Source organism: Catharus ustulatus, chromosome 1, assembly GCF_009819885.2.
Source record: "Catharus ustulatus isolate bCatUst1 chromosome 1, bCatUst1.pri.v2, whole genome shotgun sequence".
Taxonomy (NCBI): domain Eukaryota; kingdom Metazoa; phylum Chordata; class Aves; order Passeriformes; family Turdidae; genus Catharus; species Catharus ustulatus.
Genome location: NC_046221.1, coordinates 139,595,810 through 139,617,185, shown reverse-complemented (window position 1 = coordinate 139,617,185; position 21,376 = coordinate 139,595,810). Strand labels below are relative to the sequence as shown.

Below are 21,376 nucleotides of genomic sequence, written 5' to 3'. Positions count from 1 at the left end.
GCCAGACTGAAAAAAAAAGAAATGGAGAAAGAAAGATTGATGACTGGATGAATTATTACTTGTGAGACTTCAATCCCTCAACAACAATAAACTGTTCACGTATATATGCAAACTAATGACAGGTCTTAACCAAGCTGTCAGATTCTTACTGTCTCAAACCTATTGGAATTCTTATTGTACCATCAGGGATTTAAAAACAGACTAACAATTTTAAAAAATTAACCTTTAACTTGGCAGAAAAAATGAGGTCTTAACCCACAAAAACCATTTTTTAAAAAGATGGGAAATTTGCTGTGCTACTACACACAATAATCTGATTTTTTCTTACTTTTTGGCTTAGTGATCTCCAATATTTTTAAAACGTTCTTATGGTTCCATGAATCTCCTTGGATTTCTGAGACACGTAACACTATTTCTTCTATTTAGTCAGCAGCTCTATCATTCATTGCTGGGTGTAAATTGAGGATTGAATTGGAACAAGTTATGAATATTGAGTTAGTGTTCAGTGGCTTTGCTGAAAAATTGAGTCTTTAGGGGAGGTTTGAACGCAATCAAGATGGACATCTGTTTTACCACTAGCACAACCCAAAATCCAGCAGCAGTAACTAGAAATGCCTCTGGCTTCTAGAAGGCAAGATACAATGTTTTCAAAGCTGAATAAGTTCAGCTAAAAATGTTAAATGTGTATGGATAGAAGTCTAAATAAAATAAACTTATTTACTGGAGATAGGCAACCACCCGCATGTCTCTAGCCTTTCCAGGTGCCAGACTCCTTACAAAGTTATTTGCTCTAAGTTTTCTCTTCAGCTGTGAAGCCTATTTCCAGGTCTGGAAGGCTACAGTTTGCGGAACAAAGTTCCCTACCCCTACCTTTATTGGTTAGGGGTTTCAGGGTATTTTTAAGCTCTAAAGCCTATAAACATGTGATTAAAACAGAGGACTTGGGGAAAGATCTAGACTTTTGAAAGATCTTTTACTGTTTGCTTGAATTAATGAAATGAAGCCAAGACTCTGACTCTCAGAAATGCATGTAATTAAAATGTAATGATAATCCTGATATGCCAAGTACACAGTGTTTAATTATTTTGGTTATTGCTGCAAAACGCTCTTTTACCATGGCACAAACTCTGCACGTCCATTATTAGCATCTCTTCTTTAGCACCGGCTTTGTGCCACTGAAATGTGGTTACTCTTCAAATGTTAACTACCATGTCAACAAGTTTAATGGCCAATTATGCACAAAGGATACAATAAAAGATAGAGTATCACCGTGAGGGTGCTTTTAAATATGTTGTCCTTCTGCCAGTATGAAACAGAAGATTAAATGCGTCTTAAATTGAGCTTGATTTATGATGACCCCAAGGAGCTAAATAATTACTTGCATTGGAAAATATTTTTTTATAAAATTGTGATATTTGGGTAGCAATAACTTGCAATATTTTTCATCTCTAGTTGTGGAAGAACTGCGTGTACTTTTGGTTCGATCTACAGGCTTATCATCAGCTTTTTTACCAAGAAACCCTTCAACCTTTTCAAATATTCCAGCAAGCTCAAGTAAGTTGTAAATAATGTGTTTTTCTTTCAAAAATACATTTATTCATTCCCTTCACAAATGCATTTGTGTAGCGTAAAGACTGAAAAGAAGATAGAAAAGTTTCCAAATCCTGACAACCCATACCAAAGTAAATCTATGTTGTGGACAATAAAAGAAGCTCTTTGGATTGTTTCCCTGGAATTTCTTGATTCAAACATTAAACATGCATAGTTTGATTTCCAGGCTCTGCAGCCTGTTCCCAGTTTTATCTATTATACTCAGTTTTCCTAAACTCCCCTTTGCTACGCTGCATCATATTTGGAAACTGTCTGCTTAGTGTTAACATCAGAGATAGTATTTTTTTTTACCATCTAATTGTGCTATACCTTTCCTTCCATCTCCTGTGTGGGTTAGAATTGCAGATCTCATAGTACAGACCTCAATAATGAAAATTGATCTTTGTTAGCCTGTTTAATTTTTATGATTGTCAGGGCATCATTATTATCTTTATTATAGTTGTCATCCCCCTAAACAGATCTTTAGACCTCATTTAATGTTAAGTGGAAGTGATATTTCCTATAAAAGAGTATTTTAATTGAGCATGCACTTAGCCCACAGTGATGCTAAAGGCAGAGTAGATTGATTCCATCAGGGAAAGAAACTGCAACAGTGTGATATCATTAGAAGAACTATGAGGAACTTTTAAAATCACTCTGTGAAACTTTGGTCTGATTTTCCTCTATAAACCTTGTGTAGGAGTGTATCCTATCCACATATTTCAATTTTCACTGTAATAGAGCAAAGCTACTTCACATATCATTGGAATAAATATCTGTAGAGAGCAGGGGAGAGTAATCTCTTTATATGACATGTTCCTGAGCATCTGGACATCTTTGAATTTGTCTTCTTTTCCTTCTTGGAGGTTTTACTGGGAAAATGACAGAATTTTGAATATTTGTCCAGAATTCTCATCTGAATCAGTGTTATTTATACAGAAACTCCAAACAGAGGCCAAGGCATGGATTCTTCCCTCTCCTGTCTCATTCTGGATAAACTGAACTGCTACCCTATTTACTTGTTTTCCCCTTTATGGCCCGAGGCTGTGGGCAGCTGAATGTCCCCTTAAGTCTAACTCTCCTGCGTCTGTCCGTTCCTGTATGTGGCTGGGGACCTTCTCACAGCACATATGCAAGTTGACCATATCTATTCTGTGTCACCTTTTTCCTATGTGTTTTACTGGAGGCCAAAGCTTAGCTTATAGTTGCTGATTATTTTTATTTTAGTTTCATTTTACACCGGTTTACATTCTTTTTGCAGTGGTTGCATGGCTGAAAATGTAAGGGCCAGGTCTTTTGTGCTAATCTTGTTTCCAGTGCTGGCCTGGTGGTGACAGCAGAACATCACACAATCAGTGTTACTAGGCAATTGCAGACAGTACATACCCATAGCCATGAAAGTAAATACATCAAAACGAAATATGTGAAACTGTTCCATTAGCATAACTAACAGCTGAAATGTAACATAACAAATCAACACATGTGCTGCAACATTTGGTATCATTCTCAAGCTTGCCTTTTAAGGCTGCAGAAAAATTATACTTGTTTTCATTGGAACACCGTAGAGAGTCAAGCTGCAACCAATCTACAGAGTCTGCTTACGGAAGGGATGCCTTCCCAAATTCTGCACTCACCTTTGGCGCAGGAAGGCAGTCATTCCAAATACTCCGAAGAGAATGTGAATCAGATTCACATGACACATTGTCATATATATTTTACTATTTATTACAGAAAGAGACATGTAGAAACTTAACAGAGTGTTCCATATGTGTGCTGCCTGCTTCCTGTTAGAAACAAGAACAAACCTTGATTGCTGTGTATCTGCTACTCATTGTTTCATTTGTTAGGCATTGCTATCTCAGCTTTATGATACAGTAATAAAATGCTTTCCAAGGAATATATGCATTCATCTGGGGAAAGAAACTACAGTGAGAATGAAATCTGATAGATAAGAATAATGACAATCATCCAGGAACATACACATTTATTCACTGTAAACATATGCACAGGAGTGTAAAAAAATTTAAAAATAAAACCAATAAAGAAACATATAATGTTGGGTTTTAATTTTTAAAAAAAGTTATTTAGAATTAGACAATCTAATACAACTGTGGGAAATACAATATTTTAGTGCTAGAATCAATTTAGATGAAGGGGGTCCTCATTACTGTGGACTTTTAGGGTCAGATACAAGATTTATGTTAGTGGAAGTGATGATGGAGGTTAAGGCAGTTTAACCTCTCTGTTTAACACCAGCCAGTGCATTGCATTCTTCCATCATATGATTCTGCCAAGCAGCTGCACAAGCCCCTCGTTTAGGTCAGAGCAGTATCCATTCCTTTGGGCAGCAGTACGAAGCACTTGGACTTAAATCTTTCTCGCATTTCTTGCTTCACTCCAGTCACTTGAAATGGCTTATCAAAGCCTTCTCATCTGGGAATGAATTCACACAAGAACCCAAGGCCTGTACAGTCCCTGATTTGGAAAGTCATAAATGAGGCCAAAGTCTTAATCTGAATTTTCTAAGCATTTTGTATAATCAGGTTTGTGCAATTGTAAGTAATTCCAATATGCAAACTGACCAAATTTCCAGATAAGGTTTTGGATTCCATCGCATATTAGTATTTATAGGAGAATTTATAGCTGGCAGGTAGAAAAAATTCTTTTGTTTTTCAATAGGAACAAAATAACGAGTCAACAAAGCTTGATATGCACTTGATGTCATATGCTTCATATTTTTGTACGAATTTGTTAACCTGTAAATTAATTTAATGTAATTTTTCCTGTTGATCCCTTAGGGGATTGACCAATATAACAGTTTCAATATACCACTGAGAATGAGAAAACCTCAGGAATTCTACAACACAGCAATAAAAATTACTATTACTTTTTATTAAATGTGTCTTGCAAACTGCATTGCCCTGTTTTGAAGGCTGTGAACAGACACTTTTCCTCTTTTTTGACATGTATAGAATTCTTCTCAGTTGTTTTTCCTGCAGTCCTTGCAATCAAATATGTGCAGATCTACTGAAGCACCTCAACTCTGTGCAAGGAACACAGGGATGAAAGCTGCTTCTCATTTCTCTCCTATCTACAAGTGCATGTATTCACTTACTTGGTCAAATCCCATTGCAATGGATTCTTGTGAGAATTCAAGTAAAAAGATGCCAAATCCTCTGACACTGTAAATGTGCATCCTTCAAATGGCTACACCACTGAGGGTCCAGTTCTTTGAGTCTGGAAAAGTGCATTCCTCTAACTAGCTTAAACACCACTAAATTTTTGCTTCATGTGTATTGCCAGCCCTGACAATTGGTTTGGGGGAAAAATATTTGTCTTTACAATGTTCTGGTTTTGTATGTGAAATTATAAAGAACTGAGGACAGCTCTTCAGCCTACAAAGGCAGTCCCTAATGTGGCAATATATTACAACAGTGTTCATGTGAGCAGATTGTCAATAGCTTTTGGTGAACATTTCTTAGTCTGGGTAGGTACTCATATTTTGGTAGGTCTTGGTAGGCTGATATTTTTTGCCAGCTCTAAAGAAGAGTAGCAAATATACTCAAGTTAACATATTTCATACAAAATCATAGGGGAAGGGAATTCCAGCCAAGAAACTAGTGGTGTGTTTGTTTTTATTTTATTCTTAAAACTATGTTCAAATGATCACACATTTAAGGAACCAGGTTCATTTGTGCTAAAATATTCAGGACCTCTTTTTGGAGCTTTTTACTATTTTACAGATTCCCTGTGTGGTAAGTCATAACAGGTGGAGCAATGTACTCCTAATGACAACTGAAATGGTTAACCCTTTTTTAAAAAGGCTATTTTACAATTTTTATTTTATATCGTTGGAATTGTGCCTTCTAATTTGGCTAATTTTATACATTTATACATGTTTCAGATCAGACTTAACATGACTTAACTGAAACTTTCCTAGTGTTTGGGCTCTCAAAGTAACTTTCAACTTTTGAAATCACTGTGAATCTAATTAAAGCTGTTAAATTTAATTGTACTTAGGGATTTACTGAGAAGGGTTTAATTCAGGACAAATGTGGCCTTATTTTCAGGTAAGACTCTTCCCATGGATGTTCTATTTCTCTTACACCTTGCACGTGTGTATCATTATTGCACTGATAAAAACAGGGACAGTAGACACAAAACATCTTTGTTTGCAGTGAAAATGTAGAAATGTGGAAAGAGTGTAGAATTCTGCATACACAATAAATACAGTAATCATAACAAGAGCTAACTGGGGAATGGATGTCAGCTATTTAGGGCTATAGTAACCCTAAATTCCTCAGTGACATAATACCAGGAGAATCTAAAGGGTTTGTTTCAAATTGTAAAGGTCCAAAATAATGGGGATATACTCTATTACTGTTGCTGTTTGAAAAAGAGAGTCTAATAAATCAATATTTAATTTAAAACAAACAGAAACATAGTTATTTAATGTACTTGAACATTCTTCCCTTATGCTTGAAATCTAAGCACACCAGTGTTTTATTACTGCTTGAACACAGAGTAAACATTATTTTCTTCTATTCTGTTGCTTTGTACATCTGCTAGTTACAGCTGGATTTTAGCAACAGAGGGAAAATGAGAATTATCAGAATCCTGAATTCTTCATTGTCAAACCTGTGTGATAATTATTAGTGAAAATGGACTTGTCAATCTTCTCCTAGAGAGAAATTCTGGTTTGTGCTGCTAATCTGGTCCCTGACTGTATGTCTGAAATATAGTTAGACTTTCACAATATGAAAAGGAGAAAATATTTATAAGGATATGAAATATATTTTGGCATGAAGTTTTAGGAAGCTATTCTGGAATATCCTGTTCCAAGATATTCCTGGGTAAAAAGTGTTTTACTCTGAGATTTCAATGTTCATTTTCATAGCATAATTTACAGAACATTTAGAAAACAAGAGTTTTACATAGGGGTCTGTATGAAAAAAAATTGAAATAAATAACATTACTCTGTGCTTCAAGGTTGAGCTGTTAGGGAGAAGGAAATATCCTCCACGTTCAGTTTTCTGCTCTTGTACATGTTGGCAAACTCTGTGCTTCAGATAAGATGCATGTTGTGATTTTTGTTTTTGTGAGGGCTTAGACCTTAGCTGTGCAGTGGTATCTCCTGCACAGATCCTGCACTATTATAAGAGTCTCAAAAAATGTTGTCAAAAAATGAAGAGAACATCCACACAGAATGAAATCACAGAATTTTACATCAATTTTAACCTCAAATTTACAAATTACATCTCTCGGAAGAAGTAAGATGCCTTCACTAATTGGCCCAGCACATATTCTGCAAAACAACCGTGTGACTTCATGAAGAGTGCAGTTGTTCTAGTAATTGTGGTTATCTGAATCTAAGTATCAGCCAAATATATCCAAGTGAAAACTGCATTAACCATTTTAACAAGTTAGAGTAAAAATGGCAGGCTCATCTATTATGTCAGTAACTGAGTTTTGAACTAATACTAGTTCCAAACATACAGCAGGGCAGTGGGGGACAAATATGCGTTAGTTCTCTCCTTCAAGGGTCTGTAATCATTGAAATGGATGATGGCTAAAATACAGCTTGCTTTTGTTTTATTGTAGTTCCTTTATGCAACTTACATTGCTCCATCTGCCATCATGGACACTGGACTTCATCAGAATAAGAAAAATATGATTTATCACAAAATTCATCCAGCTTTTGAAGATGTTTTTGACCCAGCAGAAGAACATATCCTCACTATTCTGCTGGAACCTTGGAGGAAGATGGTGGAAGCAGACAAGTCCAGTTATAGAAAGGTAATATTTGGATGACACCATGAAAAATTCTTATTTCTGGGAAGAAAATCACAAGACCATTCATATGTAACCCTGTTGTATTTATACTCAGAAAGGGAGAAGTATTGCAAGATGTTTTACTTACTTCTTTCTGTCCTAATATGTGGAAATAGACTGAGCTTCCTGTGGAGAGCAGAGTTCTCATCTGAAAGAAAGTTATGGGCTTCATAGACTCTTTGGGCTGTTACTGGGGAGGAACACATCTTGCTGTGGTAAAACTTTGCACTCGTGAAGATTCATGTTTCTGCAATTATACCATTTATCAGAAGTAATTTTTTTATGATGTATTGCCCACAAGCCCTCTATATTTTTAATTATAAGCACGTAGTAAGGTGGTTTTTTAGAGTGTCAGTGCAGCAATAATATATATTTCTGGTGTTTAGAATTTAAGTGCAGCTATTGCTTAGCATAGAAGAAATGTGATATGGTGATTCAGCTGTATTTGCCCCAAACACTTTTTAGATTGCTGATCTAAAAAAAAGGGGCTCAGAGGTGTAGTCAGTTCTAATCCCAAAATGTTCTGAAAGCTTGAATTGAGCATGCTCATGGAGGTCAGAGGAGGTGGCTGCAATCCTGACTGTGCCTTTGACAAATAACAACAAGAAATGGTGATGACAGTGGTGGATGATGTGGCTCTCTGTTATTTGAAAACTCACTTACAAGTTGCTAGCTGTAGGGCAAACTTCTTCTGGGTGCCACAATGCAAAAAAGATATAAAGCTATTGGAAAGTGTCCAGAGGGCTATGAGGATGGTGAAGGGCCTTGAGGGGAAGCCTACAATGCCTGAGGTCACTTGTTTCGGCTGGAGAGGAAGAGAGTGAGGTGGTCTACAGGCACCAATCTCTTCTCTGTGGTGCCCAGAGACACCCAAAGGAATGCCTGAAGTTGTGTCAGGGGAGGTTTAGGTTGGATAGTAGGAAAAGTTCCTTCACCCTGAGGGTGGCTGGGCACTGGAACAGGCTCCCCAGGCCAAGCACCAAGCCTGACAGGTCTCAAGAAGTGCTTGGACAATGCTCTTGGGCATATGATGTGAGTCTTGGGGATGGTCAGGAGCTGACACAATGATCCTTGTAGGTCCCTTCTCACTCAGGATACTCTATGATTCCATGATTCTAATTTCAGTTTTTAGCATCTCTCTCTTGGATATAGAAGGAGAAACTTACAGTGGGACATCATATTTGGCACTTTGCAACCAAGGACGTTCATAGAAGAGAGATCTTATCCGCATTTTTTATTTTAATAGTCTTTGATGAGGTTCTTTTTCCCCCATGGGTTTCTGTAAAATGTATCTTGAGTGATATATATTCAGCCTCACTGTAGAAGTGGGTTTCATGGTTTAATCAAGCAATAAAAGAAGAAAATGCATATCTTGATTTGTTTGCAAATCCCTTCCCGATAATTTCACCGGGTGCCCTGGTTCATAAGGGCATGTCATAAGGAACAAGTGAACAATTGTTATCATGTCCTATTCTCAATGTTGTTAAGTTGTTATGCTTCTACAAGTTTCTGTTATATGCCTATTCAATTAGGTCTCCTTGAAAATCAAGAATCCTAGACACCTTGACCTCTCCTCCTACAGAAGGTGTTCCATACCTTTGTTGCACTTACTGCCCTATCTGTATGTGTTATTTTATATTCTTTTAATGAGACGCAAGCAATACTCAAGGTCTGGATGCACTAAGGATTATCCAGTGGCAGAGCCATGTTTTCTGTTGAGCTCTTTGTCCGTTCCTAATTGTGCCTATCATTCTAATTGCCTTTTGACTCCTGGTGAACTTTGAGTGGATGTGCAAAATGTAAGCTAATAGCCATCTGCAATGATTCCAAGATTTTCTTCCCAAGTAATAACTACTAATGGAAAGCCCTAATTTGGAGCTCACTGGAATGACTTAATGTTTATTATCATTGAATTCAGCTGGCCTTTTATCACGCAGATGCTAAAGTGTCCCGCTATCCTGTAGCTTTTCACAGTCAATTTAATTTTTTGCTCTGTGGAATCATTTTGCAAACTTTGTTGTCTCCTCACTCACCTCCTTTTCCAGATAGTTTCTGAATGTTTAAAAAAACAACCTCAGTGCAGGTCCCTGTGAGACTCCAATAGGAACCCCACCCCATAATGAAAATTATTTATTTCTTTGGTTTTGATTTTCTACCATCTAATTAATTCACGAGGGGACTTTCCCTCTTATCCTGTGATAACATAAAATCTTTTAGAAACCTTGAGAAACTTAGTGAAATGAAATACAGTAATCCAAACACATCTGTAAAATATTTTCTTTGCTTTTAAACATCTTTTCTAACCTTTCAGATAAATTATTTTTTCTAAACTATTTCAGCTATAATTCTTTATGACCTGCAGTGCACCTTGGAATTGATTGATACTTTTCATGAATCTGAAATTGTACATACTTTCTATCAGACTAGTTTTAGTCTTTTGTAACTGTGTATTTTCTGTGCGTACTTTTCATAAGAGTTGTCTAGTGTCTGTTGCTGGTCCTCACTGAGTCAAGTCGTCAGCACAGCCGAGGGCTCTTATACATCGTTTCTGCATAAAAATGGGTCTGCATTTGAGCTCTCTGTTTTCACTGCTTCTAGTGAAAAGTAAGAATTGAAGAGATACACTTTTCCTTTCAGTTAATATGTATGTGCGTTTATATGTCCTTGAGTTAGCCACAGGATAATTTTTGCCCTTTCAGTTTGGAGGATGCGTTACTTTGCAAGTAAAGTTACGTGCAGACTTCTCAGTGCTCTAATAACTCAAAGATCTTAATCCAAGCACAAAAAAACAACTAAATCCTTTTGACTGCACAAGTGTTTGTGAAGAGTTATAAGACAAAAAACGACCTGTTCTAGGAGGCACTGGAGTCTCTTTGTACTAGGTGCAGGCTGATAGTTAGGCACACTCCTTCCCAAGCACAAAGGCAATGTCTGCTTTGTATTTTGTTCAGTCCTTGGCTCGACTCTTCCCCTTTGTTCTACTCTATAGCAGGACATATTTGGCCCATAATGAAACAAGATATTTTATCAAGAATTAGGTGAGTCCAAAATTGTTTATTTGAGACATGTTCAATAAATATATATATATAAGTTTTCTCTTTAAATGAAGCATGAAATCAGGAGAATTTCTTTTTACTGTCATTCTGCCTCTATCTGCTTTCTCTTTAAACTTTATGAAAAATGTTTTGAATTATTTTACTATATAATTTTAAACTATATTTTCTTTAAAGGGAAAGAATGGCCCAAAGCACTTTATAACAACGGAATAAAGTTACACTGATCTTGAAGACATTCAGATAACACAGTGATTAGTGTAGTATTCATGTTTAGATGAAAGTATAATGGATATTAAGCTAAACATTTTCTTCTTCTCTGGCACATAAACACTTATATAAGATAATCACAGCTTTCTAATCTTTGTAATGGGCATGCAGAGCAGTGTAAGGCATTGACTCGATTTTGCTGAATATCCAAAAATCTGCGTTCAAATGGTATAGTCAGCCAGGTGGGTCACCAAATATCTCTTTCACAATTACTGGTTGTTTGTACGTAACATGCAGAACTGCTCTAGTTACATACAACTTCTAATTAAGTTAAAAAATGCCAACTTCATGAATTCAAATCACACACAGTTAATAACTTTAGAAAGTGGACAAGGCTGAAAGTCAGAAAGCTTTCATCTTTATTATTTAGATATATTAACAAATTCCTCATCTTAAACTTCTGTTTCTTCAAATCTGTGGCACTCAGTCTTTTTGACATTTCCCGTTGAAAGTCCTAGTTTTAAGAACTGTTTTTCTGCTTCTCAGTGGCAATTTGACATACAATTTGCTGGTATAGGCAATCAGGTACGTCTGACCCAATATACACAATATAATACATGCACAATATACACGATATATTATGCACACATTAGAATTTAGCAATTTTTTGAATCAAAGTTATTTGCTTAAAGTTATAGTTAGATTATTTACTAGTATTCTGCAGAAACCTGATCCGATCCTACACACGTGGGCAAAGTTTGTCCTACCAGATAGAATTGTTTGTCACAAGAACGTGACTTCTTGTCTCTTCCAAACATCAGTCTCATTACTGGCAAATGTATTCTTTTCTATCCAATGTCACTGGAAAAGTGCCCATGCAGTTCTCCATCTTTCTATAATGTGTACTGTAGGGGTGATACAAGATATTATTTTTATTAGGTGGAGTTGGTGGAAGAAACTCAACAGCTGGACTCCGTGTACTTTAGAGAGCTCCAGGCTTTGCATCAAGTGAGTATTTCCAAGAAGGATGAGGTAAGACATGTACCTACTAACAAAAACAAATCCTTTCTCTGTCAGAGAGGGTTCACACTTTGAGTATTAGCAATGAAAGACTGACCAGATACTAGTTTGGAGAAGCAAATAGTCTGATTTCTACCATTCATTTTGGGGACTGATGGATAGCCATTGTGTTAATTATATACACCGGTCTTCTGTCAGTGCCATCAATATCAGACCTAAAATCTATGGAATGTATTTTGGGCTGTTACCATTGTGTAAATGCCTCCATTTCAAGTGAATTACAGGTACTGGATTATTGGATTATTTGATTATGGAACTTGCAGACTGATATGTTTAAAGCAAACATAAAAGTAAAGCTTACTAGGAGCTGGAGCCTAAATTTATTTTCTCAGTGATTAGAAAGCTATTTTACAGAGACAGGTTATCTAATGCAAGGATTATTAGACTAAGCAAAATACAGAGGTGAAAAAAACAGTTATGCAAGCAAAATAATTTCTCCCCTCAGAGTACCGTTGCTGGCACGGGGCCTCTCAAAGAAGATGAGGACTTGCATCAAGCTCCCAAAGAATTGGCAGGTTCTAATCTATCTGACCTGATCCATGACAAAGAGAAGTTAGAACAGTTCCGGGCTTTTCTTAATAAGCATTCTGCTAGGTGTGTTTCTTCATTACTATTACTATTTTACCTGTTTCTAAGCTAAGAAGAAATATTTGCTAATGATCTTGGCTATCTAAATGTTGACAGATTTTAGTCTTTTAAAACATGTTTTTGAATATTTATGAAACACACAGACACATTGTTCAGACAACTGAATTGTCTTAACTTGTTTGGGGTAAAAAAAACTCATGTCAAAACATAGTTGTATTACAGTTCTGCTTTCAGTTTCTGCTTCGATTAGTGGCAAACCCCTGAGTAGAACAATTAGCCTATAACCAGTAAAATTTTCTCTTTTTCAGTACAGATTCAATTTAGTACATTTTAAAAATTAAAGCTGGTTATTATAAAAATGTACAAATAGAAAACAGGCATGTTATTCTCACAGTGTGACAGCAACCACAATTTTGTGTTTCCTGAACAGATTTAAGTACTAGCTTGTAGCAAATACAATCTTGGGCAGGGTCTTTGAAAAAGTGAGCCTGTTTGTTTTAAAAGTGAGATCTAAATAGGAGCTGACACTTTTTCTTTTGTCTTTAAATTGTCACTTCCTTTCTTTAATCGGGCTTTCCATGAGTTGATGCTTTGCATATTGGCTGTTGCTTCTAGTCAAGCACTGCTGTAGCTTTACATTGGATATTGGTCAGCTTTTTCAAAAGTGCCCAGAAAGGGGCATCTGGCAGAAAACTCTTCTGGCCAAAATTCAATGTCATCACTTCTGCTTATCATCACATAGGTTCCCTTTGTAGTCAGAGAGAGAAATATACACTTCTGGACACAATATTCCTAATTCTGAAGGTAACATCTAAAACCAATTTGGATGGACCATTCCTAAGATTACTGACTATATAAGGACTGAAGATAATGAGTTCAAATGGAAATTCTTATGGTGTAGGCTGCGTATAGTCAGGTAACTTCTGAGTTGTCTAGAGCAGTGGTCTCCAAACTTTTTGCTCATGCATCTCATCAGTAAAAGCTTTTTGAGCATGGAACCCTAGTGTGTATATGTATAATTATTAATACATTATAGACATGTACTACTAAAGTTTTAATATTTTTTTCCCACCTCTCAACAAATGGTCTTGCACATCCCCTTCACACATTGTGGTTCAGTTCACTAGTCTTGAGTTCCTCTCTAATTGGGGAAATGGTAGCAATAAGCAGATAACATGGACATAGTCATTTCCATGGTCATGGACAGGTATGCTGAATTGCCTCTGGTTATTTCCAGATTCTTTGTTAATCACAGACAAGTCCCATCTTAAGTGGTAGAGCCAGACAGAGAAATTTTTAATTTATGGAGCTTTTTTTTTTCTTTTTTTGTAAACCATCATGATGAAGAAAAACATTTGAAAAAGTCAGAAGTGTTTTAGGGCTGGGTCCAGACTAGTTACTCTGGAGTCCAGCTGGCATGCTACAATAAAGGTGCTTAATGATACTGTAAGCTGAAGGGATCCTAGAACTAATGCAGTCTGAAAAATTTCAGAAAAAAACAATGAACACGTCATTTGCCTTTTCATCAAAACTTATGGTTCTGATTATGTCCAAGTGTAAGTGATCCAAGTTTCAGGAAGGGCAGGTGCTGAGTACCTGCTCACAAATTCTGGTAAGAAACTAAACAAAACTCCATTAATGAATGCTTTGTTAAATATATAGGATATATTCACAAAATTGCTAGACAATTTGTGTTACTTCTGGTTAGTGAATTTCCACTTGTTAGTCTCGCCAGGCTAATTGACTATGGATGTGCTCCTGATCCAGTATGCCAGGATAAGCCACCACTAAATGGTTAATCTTCACACTTTAAGATTTTTTTTAAAGATGCACATATTTGGTCAGTTGTCATAGGTAGATGCCAAGGAGTTACTCCATAAACCACAGTAATTTGGATCACTTGTATTTGGGTGAACTTACTCATGCTATGATGAACTAGTGAGTGAAATAATTTCAGTCTCAATAGAACTTAGGGTTCTGTAAGAGTCTCAAAAGACTTTTGAAAGGAGAACATCTGTTCTTAAATCAGGCAGATGCTTTTGAATGTTTTACTCATAGATTAATGTTTTGAAAAAGCCAGTTATTAACCAAATGGAAAACTGAAATAGATTTCTCTGAATTCAATTTCTTATTTCCTGCTGCAAATACAGTGAATGTACTCACCAAAATGCTCATAGAACTTCAGTTAATAAGATACTGTCAGAAAACAGTCAAATAAATTAAACTGAAATTGTAGATATGTCATTAATTCTGTCTTCTGGTTAAAAGAACAAAACCATTCTATGATTCTATAAAACAAATTTATATAGTCTACACTCAAATATTATGAACAATATATAGATTGAGAATTGCATAATTGAAAAAGATTTGTCACTGACTATGACTAATGAAATAAGTAGTAGAATTGGTAATTTATGAGAAAGCAGCCCACAAAAAACCCTAGTAACAAATTTTACCATTAACTCTTTTTATCTGCTTAACTGCAGACTGACTTAAACTCTAGCACTTCACAGGGGGCAGGAGGAGGGTGATTTTTTGGGCTGATGTTCCCAGCTGTCATCTCTGCTCCTTTCTTAGGCAATATAACAAGGAGGCAGAGCAGGAGGCGTCAACTTGTCTCTCAGTGGCTTGTGGCCTCAGTACCAATTCAAATTCTCATCTGTTTCATTTTTCATTCTCTCTGTGAGCTCTGCACTATGGTTCTGGTTCACAGTCTCTGCTGGATTTAGTGGGGGCATACTGAGAAGGTTACTCCTTTCAGGGTACCCCAGATGGCACCCTAAGTGAGATCTCTAAGATGTAAGTTTGCTCTGCCTGTTCAGCAAGTGCCATGGTAGTACCAGCAGATAGTATTAGCAGAGAAAAAAATGACGTAAAATTTCAGCCCAATCTGACCTGGTGTTTAGGTCTTGAATACTTTGGTGGGTTGTGGTTAAACTAATAACTCCCTAGAATGTTGATGGAATTAACTCAATATTGAAATAACATTCTGTTTAAATTTGTTCGTAGCATGGATCTCATGTGCTGGCTAGATATTGAAGAGTTCAAAAAGACACTCAACAAGGATAAAGAAAAAAGTGATGAAAAATCTAAAGACATTAAAACCAAGTACTTAAACAACAAGTACTTCTTTGGACCCAACAGCCCAGCTACCAGAAAACAACAAGAAAAGGTAGCAGTTACAGAGCCATTCATGAAAAACAATCACTGTGACTGTGACTGAGATAAAAACCCACAAGTGGGTTTGCTCCAGCTTACTCCCAAGGTCTCTCCTCAAATCTTGCCTATATTTTGGGCCAGAAATCTGGTTCTATTCTGGTTGGACAGGTCCCTTCCTTCCTGTTCAGGCTTTTCCTCCCTACATCTTACATAACATCTCTCTTAAATGGTGATCTGAGGCCATAGCCAGACCATGCACAAGACAGCTCAGAAAAAGTGTAAAAATTACTTTCAGGCACAGTGACTTGTTCCAGCTTTCTATTTTAGTATGTCAGTAAAGCCACAGACAGCAAGTCTGAACTGTGGTACTCTGATATATCTTGATACTTAGGCAATTTACTTGGTCAAGCTGGGATATTATTTGCCAGAGTCTGTATCCTATTATAGGTAGGGACAAATGTAATCTGTTCCCTTTTATGAAAAGTACATGTGAGCCTTGGGTAAGCATGCATTAAGTGCTTTGCTTACAGTTAAGCTCATGCTTTGCTAAATCAAGGATGTAGAGAGATAAAGGTCTTTTGGTATACACAAAAGTTTATGTCATGTGTTATTGTATTTGGATTGCTTAGCTAATGCATTCAGGTGGAGGAAGGAGACAAAGCCTTCATGATCAACTTTCGGCAGCGGTTCTGCTAGAAGTTCAGCAATGCGTCCAGAAGAGATTAGAAAAACAATGGCTGCCATTGTTCCTGGCAGATGCACACCATGGGGCTGAGGGACAAGCAAAGGTAATTTTTTGACAATGGCAATACATACAGGCATTGTTTTTTGTTTGGCTCATAATTTACCATTGGGATGAAAAGCTTCCAAGAAAAAGCAGCCCACATCTTACTTTCAGTTTACAATGAAAGAGACTCTGTAGCATGTACAGGTTGAAACATTTATCTTAATAAGTGTGAAGGAAGTTCATCTGAAGGCTTAGTTTAGCTGACAGTATTATTGTTAGATCCTAAATCTGAAGAAGCTGGTGTTAGTCTGGTGCCATCCAGGCTGCCAGAAGAATGACCTAATTTTTGCTGCAGTGCTATATTCTCCCTATGCCATTTTGCCTTAACCATACAGTTGCACACTGAAGAAATAACTGCTTTGTGTAAAGGATTTGCCCAAGGGGACCAGAGCACAAGCAAATGAGTGAGCGTCCCATGCTGTAATTCTTTCCCTTATGCTGTCCACATTCTCCCATCTGGAGCTGCACTGCCTGTAGAATCGAATTCAGGACTTGTGAAGTTCTTCTGGGTGGGGAGGTTAACTGCTACAAACCTTGCTTCAATTGGTTACTTCAGAAACTTGCCAAAAGGCTGGGAGTGAGGAGCCTTTCACTCCTGCTGGTTCATTAGAAAGACTGAGGAATGGGCAAGGCTAACATCTGCCTTTCGTGAGTGCCTCTGTGGCTGTGATCCATGTAAGGGGATCATCCTGCTGGTGACAGATGCAAAGACTTGGTGTTTTGCACTTCCACAACAGCTCTGACATGTGAATGTCATAGCAGAAGGAAACTTCACAGTTCCACCAAGCAGACACATATGCAGCTGCATTGATTCATAAAACTTGTTTTCTATCATCTTTAACATCATGAAGATTGTCAGAAGTGTTGTCAGAAGTGCATATAAACTCAATCTTTTCCATTGATTCAGAGCACTAAGCAATCTGATAAGTATAGGTTTTAATAAGGTAAACTGTAATTTTAACAATGATTATGTTGATTAAATTTTAAAAAAATCCTAACCCTCTGCATTTTTTAGCTGAACTTTGCCTCCTTTACAAGCCCTGGCAGAAGACCAAGCAGTAAGGCTAAGCTGCTTCCAGGTCTGGAACCTAACTCATGCCTCTTTTTGCACCTGCTGCACCGTGCTGGCAGGGAGATTAGCCCAAGTAGTTTAGAAAATGCTGTGTTCAACTGAAATAAACAGTTTACAGGAAATACATACTTCTAATGAGCTTTTAGTCTTTTCCTAACTCCATTTATGTCGAATTGCTCTTTTCTCTTTCTTACTGAAAATTCAGAGGATGAAAAGGTTCTTTGAAGAAAGTATTTTAGAAGAAGTGAAACCAGATGACATTCTCCACTGGCTTCATATTTCACTGTGACAAAATAGTGTGGGCATGCTATGTAGTCCTTATTCAGGAAACCTGCCCTTTGTTTGAGGTGCAATTTAGCTACAAAGCAGTTGCAGGATCAAGTCAGTATTTCTGATACAGCTGTACAAAGGAACTAAAACCATTTCATACTAAAAAAAAAATCAAACCCAGAATTTATTCCTTACATAAGTAGTCCTTCAGAACATTATGGGTAAAGTAAACTCCACCACCACTGGAGTGCACAGTTTGACTGCTATTACCTCTTGTCTTCTCTAATTCCCAATCTTAATGAGCAGGTGCTTATTTAGAGCGGAAAAAGGGACATCATTTCTTGTGGGTCCACAACAAGTTTCAGACATAAAATCCATAAGAAGACCTATGAACTATTTTACCACTGTGGTCTTAATCATTAAAAGGCAGACCAGAAAACAAGAATATTAAAAAAATAAATAATAATCTTTTGTTCAACTATAGGTAAGGGACATAACTGAAGATCTTTCACGCAAAGACCAGCAAAAGACAGCCACCACGTGGAAAGCAAGTGAAATTTATTATGTTTCTTGTGTCTATAGTTTCACAGTCTTTTTCATTTGGACCTTGCACATTCTTCACAATTTCCCTGTTAACAGTGTGATGCTGTTAAAAGCAAGCATGACTGTACTGATTGCAGTGGACTGATTGCTCACATTACTCCCGAATTTAGCTCCCTGCTGGATGTTCATGGTAAATTTCTCTCCCTTTCTGTCTAGAGAGGTCATACTTGAAAAGAAAGGTCTCTTGTCCTGGGCTTCGGAGCAGTATTAACACTCCTAATACTAATATTGTACCTTTAATCCGTATTTATCTGTATTTTGCATGCAGTGGACTTATTTGGACAAGCTGTTCATTCCAGCATCTGGTAGTTTATTTATTATTGCAAGTGGATTACGTGCAGACACAAAAGGGAATGTGAAGTATGCAGTAGAGTGGGCAGGTTTAATCATATCTCACAGTATCTGTTTCATTTAGAATTGTATTTTAATCTCACAGCATAGAGATAATATCAAATTTAAACTTTTTAAATCTTTGTAATAATAGATTTCATCAGATGTTTGCCAGTTTTTTTCCTCTTGAAGAGCAGTGAACTTTTTGTGATTGCCAACATACAAGTTGTGTACATTTGTTCAGTTGAACTTTTATTGTCTGTTGAAATCAAACTAGAGACCCGGTCACCAATTATCCATGCAAACCATCATCACAAAAGGGATCCAAAGTGCATGTGGGTTCTGTTAGCTGAGTTTTCCCTTTGTCTGTTTGTCAGGAAAATGGTTATTCTCCATGTTCTGCTTCAAGGTTGTTGACCCATAAAATAAGTAGTGTTTATATACTGGTGTAGGGATGGAAGCAACGTTTTGTTCTTCCCTTCATGAATATGCCCTAGAAATAATTTTTCTCAAAAGTTCCCTAAATCCTGGTCACAGGGACTAGAACATGTTGGGAGAAGTGGAGAAGGACTGAGAAGATCCAACCCTACTGCCTAAACTGAGCTGACTTTATTTTCACCGCAGGACCCTCTGGACAGCCACCACCCTCCTTCTTGCCAGGACAGGCTGTCACCCCTGGCAGGCTCTGTGACAGGACACTGAGCATAGCCCCTGCTTTTAAGATCAGCTGCAGAAACCCTTTCAGCTTAGGATCATGTTAGATTTCCAGGACTATTGGCAACAATTAAAAATGATTCTGACCGATGCTCACCATTGAACAGCACTCCACCCCTCCAGGATTTCAAGAGTTTTAAACCACTTTTAGAAGATGGTTTTCATTCATCCATCTGATAACAAAAGGGGGTTGTTTGGCTTGCTCCTCAGCAACAGCACGAGAACTGTTTGTTCAGGAAGGCAGGCCAGCATGAACTTCAGTTCAAACAAACTGTCCCTGCATAAGCCATCTTTCTTTCTCCACCCTTTCCTGGCTGCCTACTGTTCTGTGCTTGGCAGCATGAGGATCTTCAAAATGTCTCAATGACTTTAAATTCTATTTTATTATTGGTAGATTTATTTCACAGAAAGCAAACTCTCTGGCTTCTGTGGGTGATCATAGCAACACATTTCAAATCTCATTTTGTTGATGAGATCCGTCGGAAGCATTTTACAGCTTTGAGCTATGTGGTTTGTGTGTTCCTTTTCCTTTGTTGTTTGTTTGCATAAAACTCAAACTGTTCTCTAGAAAAGTAGCCCATTACCATAATCAATAACAATAGCTGTTTCTATACTTTGTAGCATACAGTCATATGGTCTAAATCATTGTCAGTCATTTCCTCTCCCATCACATCTTCCAAAAAATGTTCTCCAACCAAACTGGAAAAAAAAAGAAAGGAAGAAATGAAACCTTGCCACATTTTATTGTATCCATGTCATAAACTCATAAACTACTGAAAGTTAGGGTCAGTGCAAAGATAAGAATCAGACAGTTTGCACTAACTTTGTTATTGCTTTTTGAAACGAAGTTTATTTGGTGCATCTATTTCTTCTTTTGACAGCATGTGGACAATAAGAGTGTTTCTTCATCTAGTGAAATTGCTTTCCGCAAAGCGCTGTTGGATCCAGTGACAGCAAATCTGTTTCAACGCTTTGTGGCCCTGAAGGGAGACCTACTGGGGAATGGAGTGCTCTTTTGGCAAGAGGTGCAAAAGTATAAGGTATGGTGGTAAAACAGAGCAAAGGGAAGAGCATTCAGTTTGTAAGCAAACTCATCCATTCTTGCACATTAGGTGAATTTTAACAAAAATATCTATAGGCATTCTGTTGTTCCTAGTAAAGCCTCTTTAACTGTTTAAGCTGGTTTTTTCTTCAGTGGAAATCCTCACTTCTTAAGGGTAGCTATTCTTGACTCCAATGCATTATCCCTATATTTCTTTATGTTTCTTCAAACTGAAGCATTGTTGAGTCTCTAAAGGAACACTGCTATCTCATTAATGCCCAGAGCTTGGTATATATCTGTTGAGCAGTAGAAATATACAAGCATTGAAATATTCATTCTGTCTTTATAGCTGCTATCCGAATTTGGTAATTTCTCAAAAAATGTGAGAGAACTTTAAAGTTCAGTCAAATCTACAGATGTAAAGATGGTATCTACCCAAAAAATCCTATATGTACAATGCAGACTGCAGGACCCTTGCACTTCGTAGAATCAAATTGGACTTGAGCTGAACTTGGGACCAAAGTGAAATGTGATGGGAAAGGTCAGGGATTAAGTCTCTCCCAAATACATATAAGTTTTGTGAAATTGCGTCTGTATGTGCTGAAACACATTGGAAAACCTCTGGGGTGAAACTTTAAATCCCTGCAACCTCCTAGGAATACCCTGGACTTAATGCAGGGACACCACAGGTCTTTCATGTTCCTCATTCCTTTTGCCTCTGGGATATTCCTGATGCAAAAGTGCTACCACAGTGCAGAACTTCTCCTGGGCTCCTGAACATGGCTGATGTGCACCTGGCAGGAAGGGAGCATGAGATTAGCTAATGTGCTCAGAAACTGGACTTAAACACAGTTGATTTTACAGTAGCACTTGGAGATCCGCTGCAGGCATGTGGGTGTATTTTCACTGTTTAATTTTATGAATTTAAATTTGGTTTCTGCTTTAGAGGGTGAAGCTTTTCTCTTTCAAGAGCACAATCTCTCTTCCCTACAAAGGCTCTGATGCCGGGCAAGGAATCACTGACTGAAATGTTCTCTGGGGGTGGT

At 37.3% G+C, this 21,376-nt stretch overlaps 1 protein-coding gene across 5 annotated transcripts in view; it reads left to right on the top strand.

Moving 5' to 3' along the window:
- RGS22 (regulator of G protein signaling 22) overlaps positions 1 to 21,376 on the top strand; it is a 58,459-nt gene that overhangs the window by 24,853 nt on the left and 12,230 nt on the right. For 3 of the 5 annotated variants that reach the window (XM_033074966.2, XM_033074958.1, XM_033074990.1), the window contains 8 exons: positions 1,453 to 1,554; positions 7,192 to 7,386; positions 11,625 to 11,717; positions 12,211 to 12,359; positions 15,363 to 15,525; positions 16,142 to 16,300; positions 18,126 to 18,188; positions 20,170 to 20,328. In XM_033074966.2, coding sequence (XP_032930857.1) covers positions 1,453 to 1,554; positions 7,192 to 7,386; positions 11,625 to 11,717; positions 12,211 to 12,359; positions 15,363 to 15,525; positions 16,142 to 16,300; positions 18,126 to 18,188; positions 20,170 to 20,328 — 1,083 coding nt within the window. The remainder of the gene's footprint in view (positions 1 to 1,452; positions 1,555 to 7,191; positions 7,387 to 11,624; positions 11,718 to 12,210; positions 12,360 to 15,362; positions 15,526 to 16,141; positions 16,301 to 18,125; positions 18,189 to 20,169; positions 20,329 to 21,376) is intronic. The other 2 variants (XM_033074974.1, XM_033074982.1) reach the window with 2 other exon arrangements.